Source organism: Dermochelys coriacea, chromosome 5 (assembly GCF_009764565.3).
Source record: "Dermochelys coriacea isolate rDerCor1 chromosome 5, rDerCor1.pri.v4, whole genome shotgun sequence".
Classification (NCBI taxonomy): domain Eukaryota; kingdom Metazoa; phylum Chordata; order Testudines; family Dermochelyidae; genus Dermochelys; species Dermochelys coriacea.
In genome coordinates this window covers 23,479,705-23,506,561 of record NC_050072.1, presented here as the reverse complement: position 1 = coordinate 23,506,561, position 26,857 = coordinate 23,479,705, and the positions used below count along the sequence as shown (strand labels likewise).

The 26,857-nt window shown below is 44.9% G+C and overlaps 1 protein-coding gene and 1 long non-coding RNA gene across 3 annotated transcripts in view; one reads left to right on the top strand and one right to left on the bottom strand.

Annotated features, from left to right (window-relative positions):
- Positions 1–4,862, bottom strand: part of LOC119855404 — a 33,208-nt gene extending 28,346 nt beyond the window's left edge. For both annotated transcript variants that reach the window (XR_006281296.1, XR_006281297.1), the window contains exon 1: positions 4,300–4,862. This is a non-coding gene — a long non-coding RNA (uncharacterized LOC119855404). The remainder of the gene's footprint in view (positions 1–4,299) is intronic.
- Positions 4,863–8,303: 3,441 nt separating this feature from the next.
- MTMR12 (myotubularin related protein 12) overlaps positions 8,304–26,857 on the top strand; it is a 69,915-nt gene continuing 51,361 nt past the window's right edge. The window contains exon 1 of the mRNA XM_038402588.2: positions 8,304–8,876. Coding sequence (XP_038258516.1) covers positions 8,643–8,876 — 234 coding nt within the window. The 5' untranslated portion in view covers positions 8,304–8,642. The remainder of the gene's footprint in view (positions 8,877–26,857) is intronic.

The following is a 26,857-nucleotide window of genomic DNA, read 5'->3' as shown; positions in this document are numbered from 1 at the left end:
CGGTAAGTTGGGGGAAAATCAGCCAGCTATTAGCTCCCCAGAGGCAACAGCAAGGAAAGTAACCAACGCCCAAGTTGGGTGTCAAACAACCCATCAACAGCCATTGTCCAGTGAAGGAGCTACAATGCAATGACTCATCTGCATGAGGTCGCACCAGAGGAATTACTCAACCTTGCTTGGAGGGACTCTAATGCTCACCTGACTCTGAATGGGAGGGTGAGGGGGCCAAGCCAAGGGGGAGGAAAAGACATGATAAAAGAAATAGATGTTTGTCATGCTCTTCCACCTACATCTACAGACACCACACCAAGCGACTTAAGCGCTGATCAAGGGGAGAGCCTGACTGAAGAGCAACCAGCCAGCCTGCGGTGAGATGCATCTAGGTTTATAAGGACACTGAAAGTGTTAAGATCAGCTTAATGTGTTTTGCTTTTATTTCATTTGACCAAATCTGACTTATGTTTTGACATATAATCACTTAAAATCTAGCTTTATAGTTAATAAATCTGTTTATTCTACCCGAAGCAGTGCGTTTGGTTTGAAGTGTATCAGAGACTCCCCTTGGAACAACAAGCCTGGTACATATCAATTTTTGTTAAATTGATGAATTCATAAGCTTGCAGTGTCCAGCGGGCATAACTGGACACTTTAAGATGGAGGTTCCTAGGGTTGTGTCTGGGACTGGAGATAGTGTCATTCAGTTGTAAATAGCTGGGAGCAGCTTACATGCCAGAGGCTGTGTGTGTATAGCCCAGGAGTGGGGGTTCTCACAGCAGATCAGGCTCCCAGAGTCAAGGATTGGAGTGACTTAGCAGATCACTGGTCCAGACAACACCAGAGGGGAATGTCACATCTACATTTTCGTAACTGGTGTTTGAGATGTGTTGCTCATGTCCATTCCATTACCTGCCCTCCTGTCAGAGTTGCCAGCAAGAAGGAACCGAGAGGGCATAGGGCTGGCAGCACCTGATATACTGACGCTTAGTATACTGATACACTGTACATTGGTGTGGCACTCCAAGGGGCGCCACTGCCGATCCTATGGCAAAAATCTCCAACGATCATGCATGTGGGCGTGCGCACACATAGAATGGAATGGACATGAGCAACATATCTTGAAGAACAAGTTACGAAAAGGTAGGTAACTAATTACATGGGTAGTCCCGTTAGCCCTTTTTAAATGATGGCATAACATTAGCTTTCTTTCAGTCCTCTGGAACTTCGCCAGTGCTCCAAGGCTTAATGAAAATCAGCACTAGCTGTCCAGAGAGCTCCTCAGCTATCTCTTAAAACTCTTGGATGCAAGTTACATGGATCTGCCGATTTAAAAATCTCAAGGTTTAGTAACATCCTTCTAATAGTTGGAATGGAAAGTATTTAATCATCATATGACTCCATCATCTGGCTTTTCCCCCAAACAAAAATATTTATTGAACACTTCTGCCTTTTCTGTGTTATTGATAATTCTACTATTTCCATCTAGTAATGGACTCATACCATTATTAGGATTCCTTTGTTCCAGATATACTTTAAAAACGTCTTATTCCCTTTACTCTGCTGGCTATAGATTTCATCTTGTGCCTGTGACGGGGCAGAGCGGCCCCACGCTGGTACCACAGAGGTTAACCCTTCCTTTATAGCAGAGGAAGCCATGCTCATAAGGCTCTGCTGGGCATCCTCCAGCTGGAGAACAGGTATAAAAGCCTGCAGAGCTGCTCAGTCAGGGCTGACCACCGGAGGGGAAGGAGGTACACTGCCAGCTCCCGAGGTGGGATAGCCTGAGCTCCAGGATCTGAGGCCTGCCAAACCAGAACATCTCCTGTGATGTACTCTGGGCATCAGGGTAACAGACCAGAGGACCTCCTGAATCAGAGAACCTGGAGGTTATGGTGAGAAGTGACCCAGAGGAACTTTAGAGGAGAACAGCATTAGAGCCACATAGAGGTGCAGCATGTTTCCGGTGGATCCCCACTGAGCTCGTGGCAAGGGGAACTTGCCACTACCAGGGCCCTAGGTTGGGACCTGGTGGAGAGGGCAGGCCTAGGTCCCCTTACCTCCCCTGCACACCACGGGAATCATACAGACTCTGGCCGCTAGGCTACGCTAGCCTGTCTGAGAGGGGTGATTATATGGACGCTGGCCATTGGGCCGCACTGCCCTGACACTTGGGATGAGTTACATGGATTCTGACCACTAGGCTGCACTAACCCACCTGTGAGGGGAGAGTTATATGGACTCTGGCCATTGGGCTGCACTGCTCCAATGCTGGGAGCAATTTATATGGACTTTGGCCGTTAGGGCACACTGCCCTGACCAAGGGGTGATTGCATGGAGGGAGGTCATTAGGCCGCATCGCGCTGCCCGCAGAGAGGCGAGCACGTGGACTTGGGAGTTGTGAAGTTCTGACATGCCATTTCACCCCTGCCACAAAGGGCTGGTGCAGTGCCAAGCCTGCCACAGTGCCCTTTGGTGGTTTCTGTTTGAGGGCTTATTCCTTCACCCTCTTACTTCCCTGGTCCTTTTTGCATTAACAGAGAGCAACAATACCTGAAGTCCAAAGGTGCAAACAATTCAATGATTATTGGGGTAAACTTCCAGCAAGCTTAAATCCAAGTTTTTTCCTTATTTTCAAATCCCAACTTACTTCCTGTTTGCCCCTAATTTATATAGTAATATTCTCAGCTATACCTTAAATAATTTTACTGAAATTTACCTAACCAATCCTCGCATATTGTAACATGATTAGCTAACCAATTATATCCCACTGCCTTAGTTTACATCCAGCAAAATTAATTATACAGCAGACAGAAACCATTCAAACAACAACAAAGCAGGAACTATAATGACAAAACAATGCAGAAGTGAGGATTTCACAACTACATCTATAAAGACAAAGGTTTTTCCAGCTGTGTCTATTGATAAGCGAGTTCTTACCAAACAGAAATCAAACTAAATTTCCTTTTGCATCTTCTAGGCTCTTCCCCTCTGGAAGTGATAGATTCTCTCTTTTATACTTCTATGTAGCGAGGTAACATTATTGGTTCATTGCCACCCCGTAGAGGGACGAGCCCCTCTGGACGCTAAACTGGGCAGAGCCAGTGCCCACCCCCCAGAAGTCAAGGCCCAGGACAGGAAATACAAAAGCCCAACCCCAGAGTTTACCAGAGACCCAGCCACCAGAGAAACCTTTGGCTTAGCTCCCGGTTGGGAGACGCCAGCAATTGGCGACCGACCCGAGGACTGGCCAGACCAGCCAAGGCCTGATGCCGACCAGACCCCGGAGAAGCAGTTAAGCCTGCCCGTGGCAAGTTACCCAGAGGAGCTACCAAGCCTACCGCTCACCGGGTACCCGGAGGAGCCCATGGTGCTTGATTCCTTGGACGTCCAGATGCAGGTACCTCTAGAGGGGGAGATAGGAAGTAGCCCGGGGGCAGCCAACCCTAGTCTGGCTGCAGCACACCCAGAGCCGATGTCAGCGGGTTGCAGCCAGGATCCCTGCTGACAGCAGCAGGCAGTCTGCCGCTGCTAGGGTCCTGGGCTGGGATGCAGTGGAGTGGGTGGGCATCCGTCCCCCCTGCCACCCACTATGTGGGTGACAGTCTCCCCCTCTCCCAGGCCTGTCGGAGCCAGGGCCTGGGCCTCCTGAACTTATTTGTTTGCTTAGCCCCTGCCTGAGGGCCTGAGTCCCAAACGCTGCACTGCCCCAGGGCCTGGGCTTGTTGCTTATTTGTTTGCTCAGCCCCTGCCTGAGGGCCTGAGCCACGGACTCTTTGCCGCCCGCCCTAACACAGGGCCTGGACTTATTGCTTAACACAATTTGACCTGTCCCTGTCCAAGGACTGGGGTGTGGGACTCGCTACTGCCCGCCAACAGGGCGCGAGTAACTGTTTTGCGTCTACCACGGTGTGACACCCCGCGGCCAGACTAGTTCCCTGGACATAACCAGATGAATGTAGTGAGAGGGGGAGCGGGCCCCAGGCCTCCATGGGGGGGCAGGGCTGGCTTGGGGGGCAGGGGATGGGAACCACCCCCCAGCATTCACTAGCAGCATGGCTGGGGCCAGGTCGCTGCACTCCCGCTGCTGTGAGTGCAGCCCCAGCCCTGCTGCAGAGCTCAGGGGAGTGGGGGGCAGGGCTGGACAGGAAGAGGTGGGGCTGGGGCAGGATCCCTGGCGAAGAGCTGGAGTAGGGGCTGGAGCAGCACGCAGCTGCACAGGGCACCAGGAAATTTTTATATGAGAGAGAGAGAGAGAGAGAGAGCGCGGCGCGCGCATGCACGCGCATCACATACTCTACTTACCTAGCCAGTGGTTCACTTCCAGAATCTTCTGTCTTCACGACACAAGAAGGAGCTCCAAGATCACTTGGACGTTGTTCTTCTGCACTCTGAGTTTCCTGAAGTCATCTACGATCGATTAGGTATCCCACAAAGCAAATGTTGATTGTGCATGTTGGCACTAACACCACTGGATCCTGAACTTCAGAAGCTGTCCAATGTTAGTGACGTTTTTTGTCTTGGCTCTGAGAGGGCAGCACACCATCCTGTTGTCTGCCCGTCCATTGCAGAAGGTTCTTTCCATTCTTCTTAGTATAGAATTCCCAAAGAGGATAATCTTGGAGGACTGGAGATCTCTTTATGAAAAGATTTGATTTTCTCCTGGGTTGGGCTGATGGGTCCCATACTCCTCTTTGTTCTAGTCAATCAGTTGTTTCAGTGCCGAGGACCTGGTGACTATTGGAAATTTCTAAGTATGTAGAATTACCAGAGAGACGAGGACGAGGAGAAGTCACAGCCAGCCCACCCTTGTATGCCTCCAGCTGTATAGAGTGCTGCCTTGTCCTCTTACCGCTGGCGGTTAGAACTGCCAAGCCTCCTCTCTGATTTCCTGTGTTTCCTTTCTTCCTTAAATCTGAGGTGGTAATAGTTCCCAACTCTGGTTTTCCAAGAGTTCCTCAGCCTCTCTGTGATGCCCCATAGTGCCTTATTTGCCCTTCCAAACCAAGAATCTTCTTCTAGCACAGCCATCAATTTACATGTCAGTCCCAGGAAGTCCATTCTGGCTTCAGGGTGAAAATAAAACATTCCACATCCATTGCAGATTCACAACCACTGTTCCATCATTGGCCATCATAGTACTGAGCATAGAACTGTACCTGGAAAGCAAGGCTATCACATCCCCTTTGAAACTCCACTGTTTGCCTACTCAGAAGTTTGCTTTGCAAATGACATATACTAAGACATACTACCAGCACTACCTCTTTGCTAATAGGGAAAGATTAACTACTCAGAGACTTCAAACATCTGGCATGTCAAAGACCCAAGAATCTTAGTCACAAGGCCTACACCAAGACACATAGATCTTTCTCACCTGTCCCAGTTAGGGGTCCACATCCCAGCTATACAACTGTCACAGAAAACAAACAAACAAGAAATAGACCTTAACATATGCATGTGAAAACTGGAAATCCACTGAGGGTATAGAGAGATGGCTAACTGCCTTTGAAAGCAGCTGCCCCATGAAAATTCTAGGCATTAAATAGAATTAATTTATAATCGGGGGGGATGTACACTTCATAGCTTCTGCAGGCTTTGGCTTGCAACACCAGGGGTTTCTTGCATCCTTCCAATGCCCCCACAAGCTCCTTGTGTACCACCCTCCCATTTTCATTTATTTCAGGGACTCCCTACATTCTCACCACTGGTAGGGGTTCTGTGGCCCCTCCCGTTTCCCCCTTCTTTCTTCCATATCAGCAACTCTGGTTGCTACCTCTCTCCTTATACCAGGGGCTCTGTGTCTCCTCCTTCTCACTTCTCAGACTCCTCCAATCTCCCCACACACACACACACACACTAGGGGTTCTGTGTGCCCCCATTCACCTATGTCCCCCACTAAGGTTTGTATATATATATATCAACCCCTTACTCCCATACCAGGGTCCCCCAGCCGTTGCATACCTGAGGTTCTGTGTGCTCCAGTAAGAGAGTGCAGTCACCTCATCTGAGTGCCCCTGGTTGAGTGTGTGCATCCCTGCAATTTCTTCTCGGCTCACAGTGCCCTCGGTCTGCCACTGTGCTCATCAGGCAGGTCTTCGCTGACTCAGCCTTTCAGCCGAGTCACACACTGTTCATATACAAAACAAACAAACCCTTTTTGTGGTACACAGTCCAAAATGTCCCCAACGTCCTGCAGCCCTTCCTGGACTCAGGCTTCTAAGAGAGTCCAACAGGGCCCACCACAGTACCCTCATGTGTTGTTTTCTGCTGCCCTCCCTGGGCTCAGTCTTTAACCAATCCAACAGGACCCATCATAGTATCCTTGCCTGGTCTGGCTAGGTTGCAAGGTTCCTACTCTGGAACTGAGCAGCACCCTAAGGGCTTCTTCCTTGAGGACTCAAGTCCTCAGTGACTCCAGCCTTCCTGCTGAGCCACCCTTCTTAGATTCGGTTTGCTGACCACAGCTTCCTGCTGAATCAGTCCCAGTGCAGCCTACTTCCCTGGGGTACCACAGTTCTAATTCCCTTACTTAGTGCATAACCACTTCCCCCCAGTGGCTGGTGAGGGGGAGACCTAGTCCCATCCAGTGCTGCAGATCCCAACTCAGGGACCCTTTAAATATAGCAGCCTCATACTGCATCCCTTGACTAATTGCTGCTCTACATTTTCCTAGATCATTTCCCCATAATGTGTCTTAATTGAATCCCAGCAGCCAGCAGCTTTTTCCTCACTCCCCCAGGAACTCATCTGTTCAGCCCCTACTGCCAGCCAGAAACACCTCATATTTCCCCAATTCCTGCCAGCAGACTGAACGCACTCTAGCCCTGCCACTCCTTTTATATGAGCTGGCTGGGCCCTGATTGGCTGCTTCTCTAGGCAGCTTGGAGAACCCTCTCCACTGCCGTTTTCTGGGACAGGTGCAGGAGGCCTCCAGTAGGTGGCCTCAGGGCCTAGTCCAGCCCATCACAGCTCCCCTCCTCCACACCAGGTCCCCCATTCTTCCCACCATGCCAGGGGCTTTGCTCTCCTTCATTCCCCACAGCCCACATCACAGTCCTCATTCTCTGTATCATGCCAGGGGCTCTATGTGTCTCTGTGTGCATTCCTTTCCCTAGATTAGAAGGAAGAGATGGACAGATGGTGCCCTCTCTTTCCTGACTGGAGCAGGCTCTGAGGAGGCAGAAAGTTAGGAAGGAAGGAAGTCTTCTGTCTCTTCTCCCTTATCTGCCTTGTGACTTTCAGCGGAAACCAATTATTTCTCTTCTGTCATTCAGGGTGTTAACATGTTAACTCTATTGGGAGGATGAACAGAGTTATTGTAATGCTGCAAGGTGTTAATGAGCTGAGTGTGATCAACAGATGACTGTGAGTCCATGTGTCCCCCGTGTTTCATCTTAGGATAGTTCAATTGTCCCCAAAACCAATAGGGTTCTATTCACTGATGCCTAGAACATTCCCTGAAATGTTGGAATTGATCAGATCAGAGTTCAAAGGTTACCATGGAACATATAGATATAGAGAGAAACACCACTGAGTTGACAAGCCTTGCAAGTTAGGCCAACAAATTTTGAGATTTGTCAGAGAGTTAACTTCTCTCCGAAGTTATCTAGAAAAGAAGATGAAAATACCTGGGATGTGTTAAGAATGAAGCCAGAGCATCTGCCAGGTGCAACAGTAGGAACACAAAAAGGGAGCTCACAGAAAGAATCCTTACATCGAACAGTACTTGGAAAGGGAAAGGGAAACCTTATGGGATTTGATAATAGAGGACATGCAAAGTGCAGCCTAGGTTCGACATGGATGGCAGAGCCAAATTTGTGCCCTAAAACGCCTGGCGCAGGAAGGATTATTCCAAATGACAGACCTGGCATTTCTTAAAGAATTGGCTTGCGGCTTAGCGAAGTGCTGGAAGAGCTCTGCTCTCATGGGCTTGCTGATCTCATGTCTACACTGCAGTAAAAGACCCGGGCTGACCTGGGTTGCAGTGTGAACATTAGCGCTTGAGCTGGAGCTGCAGAAGCCCGAACATGCTGCAATTGTACAGCCCCGCAGCCCGAGCCGCCCGCTGCCGGTCTTTTTGGTAGTGTAGACACAGCCGTGGTGAACACTCTCCTCTGCCCTCCAGGCTAGAGCAGATTTGCATTTTGGGTGTTTTATTTCATGTTACAAACAAAACCTCCAGACCTCCACTGTCCCGAGCCTTGCACGTCTCTTGCGAGTGGGGGAGGCTGCAGAGACTCTCCTGACTGGAAAAGAAGGGTCAGTGAGGTACAAACTAAATAATAACCATTAGTCACAGCAACACACTCACCGACCACTTCCAGGAGCGACACACCACTCCACCTCCAGGAGCGGCGCGACTAGCCCAGAGCAGGCAGCTCCATCGGCCAATCAGCGGAGCGCTCAGAGAAGCGCCGCTGATTTGTCGGCAGAAGCGGTGGCCCTCTTGCTGTTCGAACTTGGCCGGCGCCAGGACCCAGCAGTGAGCGCCGGGCTCTCCCCACTTTAGCCAATCCGAGCAGGGGATTTGGCTGTTAAGGCGGGGCTGAATTTGAATGACGGGCGATCAGGGTCCAACAGTGAAGCAAGACGCTGTGAGGCGGTGTCCAAGAGAGGGCCGGTGACGTCGAGCTGGGGTGGGCGCTGCCATGGGAGGGGTTAACTACGTGAGCCGGCGGCAGGCGGTGCTGCAGCCGGACGAGCCCGACGAGGAGTCTTGGGAGGAGCTGCCGCCGCCGCCGCCGCCGCCGCGCCCGTTGGCCAGCGCCGCCGCGGGGAGCTGGGGCGGGCGGGAGGCGCCCGGAGCCATGCTGGGGAAAGGGGCCGGCGGCAGCGGGGCCAAGCCCGCCAAGCCTTCCTTCGTGTCCTACGTCAGCCCGGAGGTGAGCGGGGGCGGGGCGGGCGGGCGGGCGAGCGAGGTGGGGAGGGGTAGAGGCCCGGGAGCTGGGTGTGGGGACCGGGAACTCGGGGGGGAGCTACGTGTGGGGCTGGGGGGAGGGGTGTCTGTGGGAGGGGTCCGCTGAGCTCGAGCTAGCTCGCTAAAAATAGCGGTGCGGCGGTTGCTGCTTCAGAGCCCCAGGCCGGCCCCCCGACTCGGACCCAGGAGGTGCGGTGGGCGCCTGAGTCCGAGCTGCCGCTCCCGGCTGCGGAGTAAACCTCCCAGTGATGGGCTCAGGCGCTGCGGAGCTTTCGGTGCTGAGCCTTGGGGCAGTGAGGTGCCTGGGGGGGGGGGGTGGAGCTGGGCCAAGTGGAATGGGGTACCGTGAGATGGGCCTTTGTCTGTATTGTGGTGACAGGCACCTCGGCCATACCAAAGTTGGCCGACACAGGGGTCTCAGGACCGATCTGCACTTTGCCCAAGCTACTGCACGCCTACTTCTGCAAACAGATGTGAGAACAGTCGGAGAGCTGCGCTCTTGTCTCCCAAAAGCAGAGTGTAAAGGGGCATCGGCATGCAACTCGCACACTCAAGTAGTTGTTGGGATACTGTAACAGCAGCAAGAAAAGGAGGACTTGTGGCACCTTAGAGACTAACACATTTATTAGAGCATAAGCTTTCGTGAGCTACAGCTCACTTCATCGGATGCATTTGGTGGAAAATACAGTGGGGAGATTTATATACACACACAGAGAACATGAAACCAGAATATCTGAGGAACAGTGTTAACTGCTGGAAATAGAAAAGGAGTACTTGTGGCACCTTAGAGATTAACAAATTTATTAGAGCATAAGCTTTTGTGAGCTACAGCTCAATGAAAGCTTATGCTCTAATAAATTTGTTAGTTTCTAAGGTGCCACAAGTACTCCTTTTCTTTTTGCAAATACAGACTAACATGGCTGCTACTCTGAAACCTGCTGGAAATAGTCTACCTTGCTTGTCACCATGAAAGGTTTTCCTCCTTTCCCCCCCCTGCTGTTGGTGATGGCTTATCTTAAGTGATCACTCTCCTTACAGTGTGTATGATAAACCCATTGTTTCATGTTCTCTGTGTGTGTATATCAATCTCCCCTCTGTTTTTTCCACCAAATGCATCCGATGAAGTGAGCTGTAGCTCACGAAAGCTTATGCTCTAATAAATTTGTTAGTCTCTAAGGTGCCACAAGTACTCCTTTTCTTTTTGCGAATACAGACTAACACGGCTGCTACTCTGAAACCTGTAACAGCAGCATGTCTTTTGTAACCTAAAGGAAACCGGTGGCTAGCCGGTCACCTAGACTGTTTGGAGAGGATAATGGTACTGTTCTACTTGTTCAGCCAAACCTGCAAAAGGAATTAAAGTTGATAGATACTTCAACTTGCCCTTGAGGCCGACACTGGACTGGTTTTTCTTGTTTTTCACTTTCATTCAGCTCTGGTACTAATTGTATGTTTAAAACAAAGTTTGAAATAGAAATTGTTAGCGTTCTGAAGACTTAAATTATAGCTCATATCAACTAAAAAGTCACTGTCATAGCTGACCAAATACTTGCAACTAGTATTGGAGAATTGTGGTTTAATGTACAAATCTGGTTCCGTAAAGATAAGTTGTACTTGCAGAACAAGGGGAAGCATTTTACGGAAATTAATGTTGCTAGATAAGATAACTTGACAAACAAATGTGTGTAGCCTTCAGCGTCTGATACTTTAGTGTGTTAGTTCAAACTTTTTAAGCTAAATTTTTAAACTTTTCTGTGGTGTAATTGATCAGGTAGTATAAACCAAATGTCATGCTCGAGGTTATGGTATACAATCAACTTGTAAAATGTCATATTTCCATTTTTTTCTATTCCTTTCTTGTATACATTCTGGTATTTTCTTTTGCTGCTCTGTATCAAACAAACTTTTTCTTTGAGCTGTCCACAATGAGGCCTGCGTTTTTCTCCTGAGCAGTTAGTTAGTTTAGAAAGCATGTGTGTGTGCAAATGCTTCAAATTGTTTCTTCCAATGTACTTTACCCTTCATCTATCTATACTAAATTTAATCCGTTACTGTTTTGCCCAGTTGCACAGCTTTAAATCACTTTGAATTTGATTAACCTAAATAGTCTTGTCAATAGCATGTTTTGTCATCTCACTGTTTGTTCCTCTTCCAGATGATTAATAAATATATCATCATCATTGGTTCAGACCCTTAGGTATATCAGTATTTAACCTCTTTATTATACTGAAAATTAGCCTTTCTCTTGCTTTGAGTTTTGTCTCTACATCATGACAGAATTTTGGCTTTTTTTTTCCCCACTTCATTGATACCTAGTTTCCTTAGTAGCCGCTTCAAAGGACAAATTTATTTTTATCCACTGTCCTCAAAGTGATAGGAAGATCTGCATTTTCTCTAAAGAAGCCTTACTAATCTCAGCCTATGATATCTTGATCTGTTTTACGGTATTGCGTGTATTTTGTCAGCTAATCTGACAGATTTGGAAGTAAAACAGTAGTCTGTAATTCCTCTTACCAAAGACACTTAAGCAAAGTAAGCAGTCATGAGGTAAGAGGGAAGGTCCTCTCGTGGATCAGTAACTGGTTAAAAGATAGAAAACAAAGCGTAGGAATAAGAGGCTTTCAGAATGGAGAAAGGAAAGTAGTGGTGTCCCCCAGGGATCTGTACTAGGACCAATGCTGTTCAACATATTCATAAATGATCTGGAAAAAGGGGTAAACGGGTGGCAAAATTTGCAGATGATACAAAATTACTCAAGATTATTAAGTACAAAGCAGACTGTGAAGACTTGGAAATGGATCTCATAAAACTGGGTTACTGGGCAACAAAATGGCAGATGAAATTCAATGTTGATAAATTGGAAAACGTAATCCAAACTATACATATCAAATGGTAGGATCTAATTAGCTGTTACCACTCAAGAAAAAGATCTTGGAGCCATTGTGAATAGTTCTCTGAAAACATCATTCAGTGTGCAGTGTCAGTCAAAAAAGCAAACAATATTAGGACCCATTAGTTAAGGGATAGATAATAAGACGGAAAATATCAGAATGCCTCTATATAAATCCATGGTACGCCCACACCTTGAATACTGCATGCAGTTCTGGTCACCCCATCTCAAATTGAAAAAGGAACAGAAAATAATAAAATGATTAGAACTATGGAACAGCTTCCGTGTGAAGAGAAATTAAAAAGCCTGTGACTTTTCAGCTTGAAAGAGAGACAACTAAGAGGGGATATGATATTCTATAAAATCTTGACTGATGTGGAGAAAGTGAATAAAAAAGTGTGTTTGCTCTTTCACATAACGCAAGAACCGTAGATCGCTCAATGAAATTAATAAGCAGCCGGGAACAAACACAGGGAAGTACTGCGTGGCAAACACATAGTCAACCTGTGTAACTTGTTGGCAGAGGATTTTGTGAAGACCAAAAGTATAATGGAGTTAAAAAAAAAAAAACTAGATAAGTTAATGAAGGATAGGTCCATCAATGACTGTTGACCAGAGTGGTTAGGGATACAACCCTATGCTCTGAGCCTATGTTTTCCGGAAGCTGGGAATGGGCAATGGGGGATGGATCACTAGATGACTGTCTGTCCTGTTCATTCCCTCTGAAGCTTCTCGCATTAGCCACTGTCGGAAGACAGGATACTGCACTAGATGGACCACTGATCTGACCCAGTATGGCTGTTCTTGTGTTTTTATGTTCTTATTGTAAGTGTAGATTCATTTGAAGCTTTTTTCCTGCACAGGTATATATTTCACATTTATACAGTAGAACCTAAGAGTTATGAACCTCAGAGTTACAAACTGATTGGTCAACCACACATCTCATTTGGAACCAGAAACCTGCAAGCGGGCAGCACCCACCACCCCCAACCCCCCAAAAATAAAGGCAAATACAGTACAGTGTTAAACATAAACTACTAAAAAAAAATAAAGGGAAAGAGGTTTTTTTTTTGTTTTTTTGTTTTTTTTTAAAAGAGGTCTTGACGTGGTAAGGAAACTGTTTCTTTGCTTTTCATTTAGGATGGTTAAAAGCAGCGTTTTTCTTCTGCATAGTAAAGTTTCAAAGCTGTATTAAGTCAATGTTCAGTTGTAAACTTTTGAAAGAACAACCATAATGTTTTGTTCAGAGTTACGAATAACCTCCATTCCAGAGGTGTTTAACTCTGAGGTTCATTGTTTCAAGTGTTTGAGATGTTAGACCAATACTGGCTAGCAACCTGAATTCCATTTTTCTTAAAATGGAACTTTAGTTACAAATCCACTGTCAGTTCAAAGTCAAGCCTTAGTCTTTAAAATGAGTTTAAACTGCTTCTCCAGGGTCATCTCATAAGTCAAAAATGCTTTTACCATGTTATCCCTTATGCATGAAGTGTTGTCTAAATCTGATTTTTGCCAGGACACCATCCTCTTTGATATCACTCCTCAAAACCTCACTCCCTTTTGGGACACTTAATTTTTCCATTTATTACAATCTATGTTAGCCCTTTTCTCAAGGCCACCCAATAAATCCCTGTCTTCTAGATTAGTCCTTTCTCTGTGAAATTTGTACTTTGGTGACTTTGCACAAGTGTCATCCCTTATTTAACTGGGAGCCATGCAAATTCCTCTGCAATAGGGTGGATTGATTTAAATCAGTTTTAATCCTGTTTTGCATTTGTACTTTAGTTATTTTTCTAAAGAGAGGTTGGGTTTTTTTTGTTTTTGTTTTTTTTTTTTCATTATTTGGCAACCATTAAAATGTGTTGCTTGGAACTAAATATACCCTTTACACTAAATTTGGTTTTACTTTTTATGAACGAGGACAACATGCTATATCTATACACATTTACTGAATCAATTACATAGCTAAAGTTTGTTCAGATTTCTTATTTTTACATTTTTATGGTAGGAAATGGTGAATGATGCATTTCTTTTACTTTTTTTGTACTTGTGACTTGTGTCAAGCTCTAGTTGGATGGAAATGTAGGTTCACTTTTTAAAATTCACAAACAGCATTTTCATTTTTTTAAACTAAAGTACCTTAAATATACCGGATATATATTAGGAAAAAGTTATCAAAATTTACCCAAACATTATTTGGATTTAAAACTGATTTATTAAACAAAGAAAGAATTGTCTATAGTGTAGTGAATTGAAGTCATTATTTTTGGTCACAGTGTCCTTCGAGATTTTAGAACCAGTAAATCTCATCCTCTCACACCTAGTTTTTATTCATAGATTGGAAGTATAAACAAGCTTTCCTGCTTTTTTAACTCAGTCGGTTTCTTAACTTTGAATGAACTAGTCACTGAAGTGAAGTAATTGAATAAACTGAAAGGAAGAATCTTCTTTCTGCACCTGTGGAAGAGGCTATGGCTATCAAGTGCTGATTTTAGTATTTGAACAAGCTCTGATTCCACATGTTTAGCTAGTGATTTCCATCGGTTCAGTCGCTTGACTTTCTTTAAAACTTGGCAGTTTTAATTTTGGGATTTTATTTAATTTAATAATTTTAATAGATTATAATACAGTTAGGCCTTAATATAGGCTGTCCATTTCAAACTTATTTTTGATATAAAAATAAATCATCCTTTTTTAATCCATCCTGCTGAGCAGAATTGGGAGGGAAAGTTTTTGTTCATAGGGAAAGGAGGTCTGTCCCTCGTGGGATATTGATGAAAGTTGAAGTATAGCAGGAAGGCTATATTCCAGATATTATGACCTTGGCTTCTACAATTTTGAGTCCACTTTGAGGCTTTCTGCTGTACAGATGACTTTCATATATTTGTCAGGCAAATCCATAATCCTTATCGGTTACGGTGCTCCCTCTTAGGCAGCGTACATTTCTTTGTGCTCAGATGTCTACCGGGATGTCTCATGTAAGATATCTCAAAAGCCATCTGTCACTGTTTACTTACAGGATAGGATGAGGGAAAGAAATATGGGCTGGAGCACTTACTATATGTACTGGCATGGAGGTTGTTGCAGGAGGTTGAGAATGAGTTAGGATTAGAAACAGAGGATTTAGACTTGAGCTAGTGTGGCTGGAGAGAAGAGTTGAAGCAAGAAGAGCTAAATAACGATGCAGGAAAAGAGGAAAGGATAAAAAGATGGAACAGGCAGGGAAATATACACCACAATCTGACAGGATAGTGAATAATGAAGTGATCTGGGAAAAGAGAGAGAACAAAAGCCCTAGAGGCAGGATAAATTTTAAAAAAAAAAAGTTAACTAAATACAGTAAATTGTTCCTCTAAACTGCAAGTGTTATCAACTGCTGTCAAGCCAAGTGTAGGTGTGTTCTTGAAATGGTCTTCAAATGCTAAATGTGAATAATAAAATCAACTGCAAATAGAATCATAGAATCATAGAATATCAGGGTTGGAAGGGACCCCAGAAGGTCATCTAGTCCAACCCCCTGCTCAAAGCAGGACCAAGTCCCAGTTAAATCATCCCAGCCAGGGCTTTGTCAAGCCTGACTTTAAAAACCTCTAAGGAAGGAGATTCTACCACCTCCCTAGGTAACGCATTCCAGTGTTTCACCACCCTCTTAGTGAAAAAGTTTTTCCTAATATCCAATCTAAACCTCCCCCATTGCAACTTGAGACCATTACTCCTCGTTCTGTCATCTGCTACCATTGAGAACAGTCTAGAGCCATCCTCTCTGAAACCCCCTTTCAGGTAGTTGAAAGCAGCTATCAAATCCCCCCTCATTCTTCTCTTCTGCAGACTAAACAATCCCAGCTCCCTCAGCCTCTCCTCATAAGTCATGTGCTCTAGACCCCTAATCATTTTTGTTGCCCTTCGCTGTACTCTTTCCAATTTATCCACATCCTTCTTGTAGTGTGGGGCCCAAAACTGGACACAGTACTCCAGATGAGGCCTCACCAGTGTCGAATAGAGGGGAACGATCACGTCCCTCGATCTGCTCGCTATGCCCCTACTTATACATCCCAAAATGCCATTGGCCTTCTTGGCAACAAGGGCACACTGCTGACTCATATCCAGCTTCTCGTCCACTGTCACCCCTAGGTCCTTTTCCGCAGAACTGCTGCCGAGCCATTCGGTCCCTAGTCTGTAGCGGTGCATTGGATTCTTCCATCCTAAGTGCAGGACCCTGCACTTATCCTTATTGAACCTCATTAGATTTCTTTTGGCCCAATCTTCCAATTTGTCTAGGTCCTTCTGTATCCTATCCCTCCCCTCCAGCGTATCTACCACTCCTCCCAGTTTAGTATCATCCGCAAATTTGCTGAGAGTGCAATCCACACCATCCTCCAGATCATTTATGAAGATATTGAACAAAACGGGCCCCAGGACCGACCCCTGGGGCACTCCACTTGACACCGGCTGCCAACTAGACATGGAGCCATTGATCACTACCCGTTGAGCCCGACAATCTAGCCAGCTTTCTACCCACCTTATAGTGCATTCATCCAGCCCATACTTCCTTAACTTGCTGACAAGAATGCTGTGGGAGACCGTATCAAAAGCTTTGCTAAAGTCAAGAAACAATACATCCACTGCTTTCCCTTCATCCACAGAACCAGTAATCTCATCATAAAAGGCGATTAGATTAGTCAGGCATGACCTTCCCTTGGTGAATCCATGCTGACTGTTCCTGATCACTTTCCTCTCCTCTAAGTGCTTCAGGATTGATTCTTTGAGGACCTGCTCCATGATTTTTCCAGGGACTGAGGTGAGGCTGACCGGCCTGTAGTTCCCAGGATCCTCCTTCTTCCCTTTTTTAAAGATGGGCACTACATTAGCCTTTTTCCAGTCATCCGGGACTTCCCCCGTTCGCCACGAGTTTTCAAAGATAATGGCCAAGGGCTCTGCAATCACAGCCGCCAATTCCCTCAGCACTCTCGGATGCAATTCGTCCGGCCCCATGGACTTGTGCACGTCCAGCTTTTCTAAATAGTCCCTAACCACCTCTATCTCTACAGAGGTCTGGCCATCTCTTCCCCATTTTGTGATGCCCAGCACAGCAGTCTGGGAGCTGACCTTGTTAGTGAAAACAGAGGCAAAAAAAGCATTGAGTACATTAGCTTTTTCCACATCCTCTGTCACTAGCTTGCCTCCCTCATTCAGTAAGGGGCCCACACTTTCCTTGGCTTTCTTCTTGTTGCCAACATACCTGAAGAAACCCTTCTTGTTACTCTTGACATCTCTTGCTAGCTGCAGCTCCAGGTGCGATTTGGCCCTCCTGATATCTTTCCTACATGCCCGAGCAATATTTTTATACTCTTCCCTGGTCATATGTCCAACCTTCCACTTCTTGTAAGCTTCTTTTTTATGTTTAAGATCCGCTAGGATTTCACCATTAAGCCAAGCTGGTCGCCTGCCATATTTACTATTCTTTCGACTCATCGGGATGGTTTGTCCCTGTAACCTCAACAGGGATTCCTTGAAATACAGCCAGCTCTCCTGGACTCCCTTCCCTTTCATGTTAGTCCCCCAGGGGATCCTGGCCATCTGTTCCCTGAGGGAGTCAAAGTCTGCTTTCCTGAAGTCCAGGGTCCGTATCCTGCTGCTTACCTTTCTTCCCTGCGTCAGGATCCTGAACTCAACCAACTCATGGTCACTGCCTCCCAGATTCCCATCCACTTTTGCTTCCCCCACTAATTCTACCCGGTTTGTGAGCAGCAGGTCAAGAAAAGCGCTCCCCCTAGTTGGCTCCCCTAGCACTTGCACCAGGAAATTGTCCCCTACGCTTTCCAAAAACTTCCTGGATTGTCTATGCACCGCTGTATTGCTCTCCCAGCAGATATCAGGAAAATTAAAGTCACCCATGAGAATCAGGGCATGCGATCTAGTAGCTTCCGTGAGTTGCCGGAAGAAAGCCTCATCCACCTCATCCCCCTGGTCCGGTGGTCTATAGCAGACTCCCACCATGACATCACTCTTGTTGCACACACTTCTAAACTTAATCCAGAGACACTCAGGTTTTTCCACAGTTTCGTACCGGAGCTCTGAGCAGTCATACTGCTCCTTTACATACAGTGCTACTCCCCCACCTTTTCTGCCCTGCCTGTCCTTCCTGAACAGTTTATAACCATCCATGACTGTACTCCAGTCATGTGAGTTATCCCACCAAGTCTCTTGTCTTCAAATACATTGTCTTCAAGTCTCCTTTTCTATCCAAAGAGTCCAGATTAAAATTTAAACTGCATCCTTTTTTTTTTGTATCAAATCTCCTTAGGCAATACAAAATATTTTTTGTAAATATCACTTGGGAATGAAAAGTATGGTTGTTAATGAAAGGAATGTGATTAAGAAAGCTATCAGTTCAGCCCTGCAAAGATAGGTATAGGAGAAAATCTGAAATTCAAAGCAAGTCTGATCTTAGTGCAATTCTCTTTATACTGATCTCTGTACAGCAAAGATCTAGTTTTCACAGCACTGAAGTATTTTGCATTTTCACAATAGTGGTAGCCTGCTGGTCACCTTTACTCTTGGGTTGGAATATGTGTATAATTTGTTTGTTAAAGCACTTCCTACGTTGCTCAGAAGCAGTCTGAATGAGTCATGGAAATATTAGATAATACTCAAGTCTCATAACTTGCATTTACTAAACATGTATTGAAGAATATCATTAAACTCCAGGACCACACTTTCCCCCACTTCAATTTGTCGCTATATATAAATATCTATTACTGATTTATAACTTAGCACTAGATACAATAGTTCTTCAAACTAACCTATGCAGATTTTAGGCTTGCTTGATCCATTTTCATTAAAACAATCTATGCTTTTTGATTGCCTCAATTCAAATGTGTTCAGAGAGACAAGGTGGGTGAGGTAATATCTTTTATTGGACCAACTTCTGTTGTTGAGAGAGAAGCTTTCGAGCTTACACAGAGCTCTTCTTCAGATGACCTGATCTCTTCTAGGTTGTTTATCTCTACGTGGACTACAACAACATTGCATACTTTGAAGTTCCACTGTAAATAAAACTCCTAAACACATTTATAGTTTTGAATAACTCGGGAATAGAAGTTGTTTGTAACTCTGAACAAAACATTATGGTCGTTCTTTCAAAAGTTTACAACTGAACATTGACTTAATACAGCTTTGAAACTTTACTATGCAGAATTAAAATGCTCCTTTTAATCATCGTAATTTAAGTAAAAAGCACAGAAACAGTTTCCTTACTTTGTCAAATCTTTTTATAAATTTTCCTTTTATTTTTAAATAGGTTACATATAACACAGTTCTGTACTGTATTTGTGCTTTTTGGGGGGGGGGGGGTGGGGGAGTGTCTCTGCCGTTGCCTGATTGCTTACTTTTGGTTCCAAATGAAGTGTTGGTTGACCAGTCAGTCTGTAACTCTAGTGTTCATAACTCTGGGTTCTATTATACATAAAGTCCTTAATTCAGATTTGTGCCTAATAGTGTCACAAAACAATTTAAGATTAAGTGCAAACATGCAGTAATTTATCAATACCTCTTTTTAGGTTCTGCTTTTCTCAAAGCAAGACTTGAAAAGCTCAGGTTTGGTTTGTCTAGATTTTGGTTAGGCTTTGCAAGACAAAGGAAGAATCTGAAATGCACATGTACAACTGGAGTTGATTATTTTATTCAAATCAGGAGACTTAACACTTTCCAGACTGAAATAAATAAATTTACCAGTAGTAGTACTTTGTGAAAAATCTTATCTATCTATAACAGACATTTGATAGCTTTAATAATGGTTAAGGTTGCTAAGTATTTTTAATAGACCTTTGTTCGTTAAACTAATAAACTGTTAATGTGACATGCACATAAGGCATTGGTCTTCAGTGAGAATTTACTTGGTTTGAGAAATTGGCTTTGGTTTGTGATGTGACTGTTTGAATTATATATAGATACACACCTGTGCACTGTAAGTTGAATGCATTGTAGAGTTCAAAAGCTTTGCAAAGAGATTAGTGCCAAATTTTTTTAAACTCACAGGAAACTAAAAGCAAAAATGGTAGTAATCTTGTAAAACTAAGCATTGAAATCAGATGATAGCAAGAGTTCCATCCTTTCATGTTTGATTAGCAATGTTGCATAATCTGTCTTTTTATGGTGCATTCCGTATATCTTGATAAGTAATAAAGTATGACTTAAGGCTTGCATTTAACAAGGGAAGGCATTGAAAATACTATATATGAACATTATGACAATTAACACTTCCAGAATAACTTTAGCTTTGGAATGCTAAAGTGTTGTACACTTTACATTGTTTTAATGATCTTGCATGTACCATAGCATTAATTTCAGATGAATGCTCATTCACTCCTAACAAAACTCATTTTTATAGCTTTTTCAGTCTAGACTATCCACTGCCATGTATGAATAAGAAATTGTGGGAGTTTTGACAGCCTTTTTCTCATTTAACATACATAGAATCGTAGAATATCAGGGTTGGAAGGGACCTCAGGAGGTCATCTAGTCCAACCCCCTGCTCAAAGCAGGACCAATCCACAACTAAATCATCCCAGCCAGGCCTTTGTCAAGCCTGACCTTAAAAACTTCTAAGGAAGGAGATTCCACTAATTCTCTAGGCAACGCATTCTAGTGTTTCACCACCCTCCTAATGAAATAGTTTTTCCTAATATCCAACCTAAACCTCCCCCACTGCAACTTGAGACCATTACTCCTCGTTCTGTCATGTGCTACCACTGAGAACAGTCTAGATCCATCCTCTTTGGAACCCCCTTTCAGGTAGTTGAAAGCAGCTATCCAATCCCCGCCTCATTCTTCTCTTCCGCAGACTAAACAATCCCACTTCCCTCAGCCTGTCCTCAAGTCATGTGTTCCAGTCCCCTAATCATTTTTGTTGCCCTCCGCTGGACTCCTTCCAATTTTTCCACATCCTTCTTGTAGTGTGGGGCCCAAAACTGGACACAGTACTCCAGATGAGGCCTCACCAATGTTGAATAGAGGGGAATGATCACGTCCCTCGATCTGCTGGCAATGCCCCTACTTATACACCCCAAAATGCCATTGGCCTTCTTGGCAACAAGGGCACACTGTTGACTCGTATCCAGCTTCTCGTCCACTGTAACCCCTAGATCCTTTTTCTGCAGAACTGCTGCTGAGCCATTCGGTCCCTAGTCTGTAGCGATGCATGGGATTCTTCCATCCTAAGTGCAGGACTTGTTGAATCTCATCAGATTTCTTTTGGCCCAATCTTCCAATTTGTCTAGGTCTGTCTGTATCCTATCCCTACCCTCCAGCGTATCTACCACTCCTCCCAGTTTAGTGTCATCTGCAAATTTGCTGAGGGTGCAATCCACACCATCCTCCAGATCACTTATGAAGATAGTGAACAAAACTGGCCGGAGGACTGACCCTTGGGGCACTTCACTTGATACCAGCTGCCAACTAGACATGGAGCCATTGATCACTACCCGTTGAGCCCGACAATCTAGCCAACTTTCTATCCACCTTATAGTCCATTCATCTAGCCCATACTTCTTTAACTTGCTGGCAAGAATACTGTGGGAGACCGTGTCAAAAGCCTTGCCAAAGTCAAGGAACAACACGTCCACTGCTTTCCCTTCATCCACAGAGCCAGTTATCTCGTCGTAGAAGGCAATTAGATTAGTCAGGCATGATTTGCCCTTGGTGAATCCATGCTGACTGTTCCTGATCACTTTCCTCTCCTCTAAGTGCTTCAGAATTGATTCCTTGAGAACCTGCTCCATGATTTTTCCAGGGACTGAGGTGAGGCTGACTGGCCTGTAGTTCCCCGGATCCTCCTTCTTCCCTTTTTTTTAAAGATGGGCAAGTCATTAGCCTTTTTCCAGTTGTCCGGGACTTCCCCCGATCGCCATGAGTTTTCAAAGATAACGGCCAATGGCTCTGCAATCACATCCGCCAACTCCTTTAGCACTCTCGGATGCAGCACATCTGGCCCCATGGACGTGTTCAAAGCAGTCACGCGCTTGAGAGCTAAATGGGTCTTAAGTGACCTAGTTAGACTCCTGAGTTTCCACCTTCTTGTTCAGCCACTGAAGCATATGTTAGATCAGATATCTTTGTCCACCTCTTTGAGGTGAGACGCTCCTAAAACTTCATTAAATATAAAATCTGTCTTCAGATGTGCTGAGACTTCCCTTTTCCCCCACTCCTCACTCTATCCAGACTCAATATCCCTATCTTGGATGACTTCACTTGAGCCTCTGTTTGTTCTTAGGACTCTTGTATTTTGGAGATGGTGATATTATGTAGGGGTTTTTCAGTCTGTTTGTTTCTTACTCCCTTCCTTCCTGTGTAATTCTTCATTCTGAATTATGCAAACTTGATTTACGCAAACCAGAGCTTATGAAAAAACTTCCGTAAGCTAGAAATAGGAGGTGGGGGAATTTTGGGGGGGTGTTTTTGTTTTTGTTTTTTTGTTTGTTTGTTTTTTTTGCATAATGGCCAGAGATACAGTTCTGACTTGTGCAAGGCGTTCCAGAACGGAATGCTTGCATAAGTCGGGGAGCGTCTGTATATGAAGAATCTGGAACTGTGCCTGGTATCTTGTAGGGTTATTTATCCCTACCTGGGCACAAAAACACCCTCTCCAGACTATCCGTGATTCTGTTTCAGAGGGGAAGACAGCATGTTTTTTTCTGTGCTTATGACCTGACGACATTGTCCATCTTCCTTTTGGCTTTTTCCAGGTTTAGCCAAAAAGTTCTCTGAACGAAATTCGTGTTGCCGTAAACTAAAGAATAGCCTATTGATAGTGAAGAAACTCATAGAAGCAAACATGTCTAGACTACTAAACGCAGTGTATTATTGTGTGCTGTACGAATGAGTGAAGACAGTCCCTGCCCAGATCTTGTAATCCATTATAGAATGCACAGTCTCTAAATGTAATGCCAAAATAAAGTCTGATTACTTTTCATAGTGAAATCGTTCCTCTTGCAGTTCAGAGCAACCTTTCTGTCTGGTCAGTATGTGGTCATGTGTCCCCAGAGTGTTCAGTGTAACCAGAGACGCTTTCTCTGCATGGTTTGAATTTTAAAGTTAGTATCAGGTCTCCTGTATAACCTGACTAGCCCTTCCTCTGGACAAAACGCATGCTACTAGGTTTTTCATTTTCTTTTAACCTCAAAACAATGTTAATATTTTCCTGATTCACACCTGTCTGAACATAACTCTCTCCCTTCTGTAAGTCCCCATTTTCAATGGATCCTTTCCAATAAACATTTCTTCGTCAGGGGGGTGATCTGCAGGGGCGGTCCAGATGCAGAGAGTGAGGCTTGGTGGGATGAGGATTCAGGTGCAGGGAGTTCTGAGTGTATGTGAGGTTCTGGATGCAGGTGGGTTGGGCAGATGCCCTAGAGTGACCACTGTCCTCTGAGGCCAAGGAGTGCTTGGGGGGGTGGAAGGGGGGTGTGCAGAGCTTCCTCCAACCAGGGAGGTTCCTGGGAGTTGGCCCCAGCTGCTCTAGGGGAAGAGGAAGTCCCATTACCCCCACCCCCTTAGCAGCTGAGCCACGTGCAGAATTCCAATTCCCCCAGGAGTAACTCAGTCGGTGACTCACCTGCGCTGTATACTGCACAGATGCTTGGGAAGCAGCTCAGTTGCCTGGCTCTCCTTGGTCCCTGCCCTCCCCTTACACAGAGAACACGTGGGTGGCATCACTGCTCCCCCGCCCCCCAGAACTATTCTGTGCCTCCCTAAGGTGCTGGGGGGGGAGAGCAGAAACTGAAGATACTTTGTGCCTGCCAGTCAGTTCCCCACATGGGTTGTGCAGTGAATCAAGAGGAGCAACTCTCCTGTGCTTCCCTTACGCAGACCATGTGGGGGAAACTGCCCAGCAGGGTACAGAGCTCCTGTTGTCACCACTAGTCCTGTCCTACATTCCTCCACAGGGAGGAAGCAGGGCTAAGGGGGAAATCTGGGCACCCCCTTCCCAATGCACTGCTTCTGCAACATTTCTGGGGGGGGAGTGGGGATGCCCCCCAATCTGCACCCATGCAATTACTCAGTTTACTCTCATAGTTGTACTGGTTGAATGCAAACTAGATACACAGTTGTGCACCTTGTTTGAGACTGTCCCTTAACTATTAAAACCAATTAACTACTTTAACACTCACATTGAGATAACTAGGGACAGTTCACACCTCTCAGCTGTTTCAAACTAATTTGATGTTCATTTCCCCAACGCAAACTGATGTAACCTTCAATCCTAAGGATTTAAAACTTCCTTAAATTTGTTTGTAGTCTTAAAAATCAGATCGACTTTGCTGTGTTGTTTAGAGCTATGAAAAAGTTTTGTGCCCTCAGCTCCATAGTTAGATCAATCCAACCCGTGGTATAAATGCAGCTAGGTCAACTGAAGAATTTTCTGTCAACCTAGCTATCACCTCTTAGATTGACAGATGTGGATATCTGCAAGCCATTTTTTTGCAAATCAGATGCAGATACAAATTTTGTATCCCTGCAGGGCTCTACTCATGTACTTTGTCCTTTGTAAGCTTCATTGTGCTTCTTTGAGACAGATGTTTTGACAATTCATGGTAGTTGTGATAGCTTATTTCTGACCCCATTGATGTCTTTGAACGTGAAGCCATGGGCTAAGAACTACTGAATGGAATGGAACTCATGAGTGAAATACTCATGGTGGTCTGACCTATTGAAGAGGCAGGCAGATGCACTCTGCACAAGCAAGAGCCTTTGCAATGCTTCTGTATGGATTTCTCTGGCCCAGAGGAAATTATGCTTCCTAGCAACTTGGAGATGAAAGAAGTTGCTCTTTGCCAGTGATGCAACCTGGTTATTGAGGCCTGTTACTAAGACTCCAAGGCTGCATACTGCTTTTAGTGGAGGAAGACACCTTTGAGAGGGAAGTCAGCGTCTTGATTAGTTCTTCAGAATGTTTCCCTTTTCTTACAAACATCTCTTCAGTTATGCCTGGGTTTAGTGTTGGCCATTTCATCCAGATAATGATTCATAGAAGGCATTGTGACATCCCTGTGATTGTGTTGGTTATACCTGTGGAAAATAATGCAGCTAAGTATGTTTGTCATATTGCTGACATCTCCACTACATCTCCAAACAGTGATATGGTAGATATTGATGGATTGTGCAGGTGAACTCTTTTGGGGAAGAGAGTAATTGCCCCACACTACATTCATGCTCCTTTTGGAGAGAGATGATTTCATGGTACACCTCTACCCTGACATAACGTGGTCCTCAGGAGCCAAAAAAATCTTAGCGCGTTATAGGTGAAACTGCATCTATATCAAATTTTGCTTTGATCTCAAGCATTTCCATTATTAATAGTCACTTCCCGCCCCCTGACTGACCCCTCAGAACCCTTGACCTATCTAACCCCCACTCCCTGTCCCCTGACAGCCCTTCCTTCCACCCCCCCCCCGACCCTCTGCCCCTTATCCAACACCTCGGCCCTGGCCCAGCACCCTTAACACGCCACTCAGAGCAGCGTGTTGGAATGTGAGGCGTTGATCTGTCGGAGCACGCAGCCCCGCTCCCCAGAGTGCTGCTTTACCACGTTATACCCAAATTTGTGTTATATCGGGTCACGTTATATCGAGGTAGAGGTGTAATGCTGTAACATCTATCCCAGTTATGTCCTGTAAGTAGGTCAGTAGTAGTTTGTTTTTGACACACAGCACAATCTGAAACCTGATTAAAAGGATTTAGGATATTGATAGATGTCTTGATTCCTAACTGTCAGCGTACTTAAGCAATGGAATAAATTGCCTAGGAATCTCCATCATTGGAAACTTTTGGGAGCAAATTAGACAAACACCTGTCAGAGGTGGTCTAGATAATATTTAATGCTATGATTGCAGGGGACTGGACTAGATGACCTCTCGAAGTTTCTTCCAGTCATGATTCTATGTATAGTTTTGGCTGCCACCACTTGCTGACTTTGGCTAAGATAAGTGTCACTGGAAAGCTACGTTTATCTAGGCTTAGCAAAAAGATCTCAGATTTTATTTCTGAACAATTATGTAATAAAGACAATATCTAATTTGTGAAATTTAACCAGTTCTACAAATTGCACCCACAGTACGTTATGAATAATATCCCTTTTTTTTTTAAAGGAACGGGGAGTACTTGTGGCACCTTAGTCACAAGTACTCCTCGTTCTTTTTGCTGATACAGACTAACACGGCTACCACTCTGATCCCTTCCTTAATGGAGCTCACAGGAATTGGTCCTCGTGGGCAGCACTTGATTGGATGTTTTATTGACTGAACTCTAGCTAATCAACCAAATAGGTAGTGCAGAAATCTACAGATTTATCTTATCCTAACACTAATCTTCATGGGCTTTATCTTCAAAACATTTATCATTTTTTGTGAAAATATAAATGCTTTTCTGCATCATAGTGCTCCAGGTGAAGAAACTGCATTCACACATAGGATGCAAGACTAAGGGCTTGTCTACATTTGACATTTTATTGAGGGATAACTTACTTTTTTTAGTGACTTCTGTCCACACACAATCTTCTAGTGCGAGTTGTCTGGCATTTTAACGTATGTTGTTGAACCCACTTAAAAAAACCCACTTCCAGGGAAGTGGGATGAGAGTACCCGCCATGAAGTAGGTGTGGATACATCTCCGTCCTGAACAACTGTTGCATATCTCCAAGTCCTTCCACTTCTATCATATACAGCTTTGCCCTTTAGCTGGATTATTGTTTTGATTACCGATATACCTGCTGCTACTCGAGAGTTATCCTGAATGGATGTCGCTTTCCTATTTAAAAGCTGGTGTGCAGCCAAGTGCTGTCCTTTGTGATTCCAGCTCATGGGGATTCACATACCTGTTATGACTGTTCCATCATAGCTCATGAAAGCTTATGCTCAAATAAATTTGTTAGTCTCTAAGGTGCCACAAGTACTCCTTTTCTTTTTGCAAATACAGACTAACACGGCTGCTACTCTGAAACCTATCATCAGGAGTATGCCTTATGCTTAGCATTGTCCTATGCAGATGTCCTGGACTTCGTT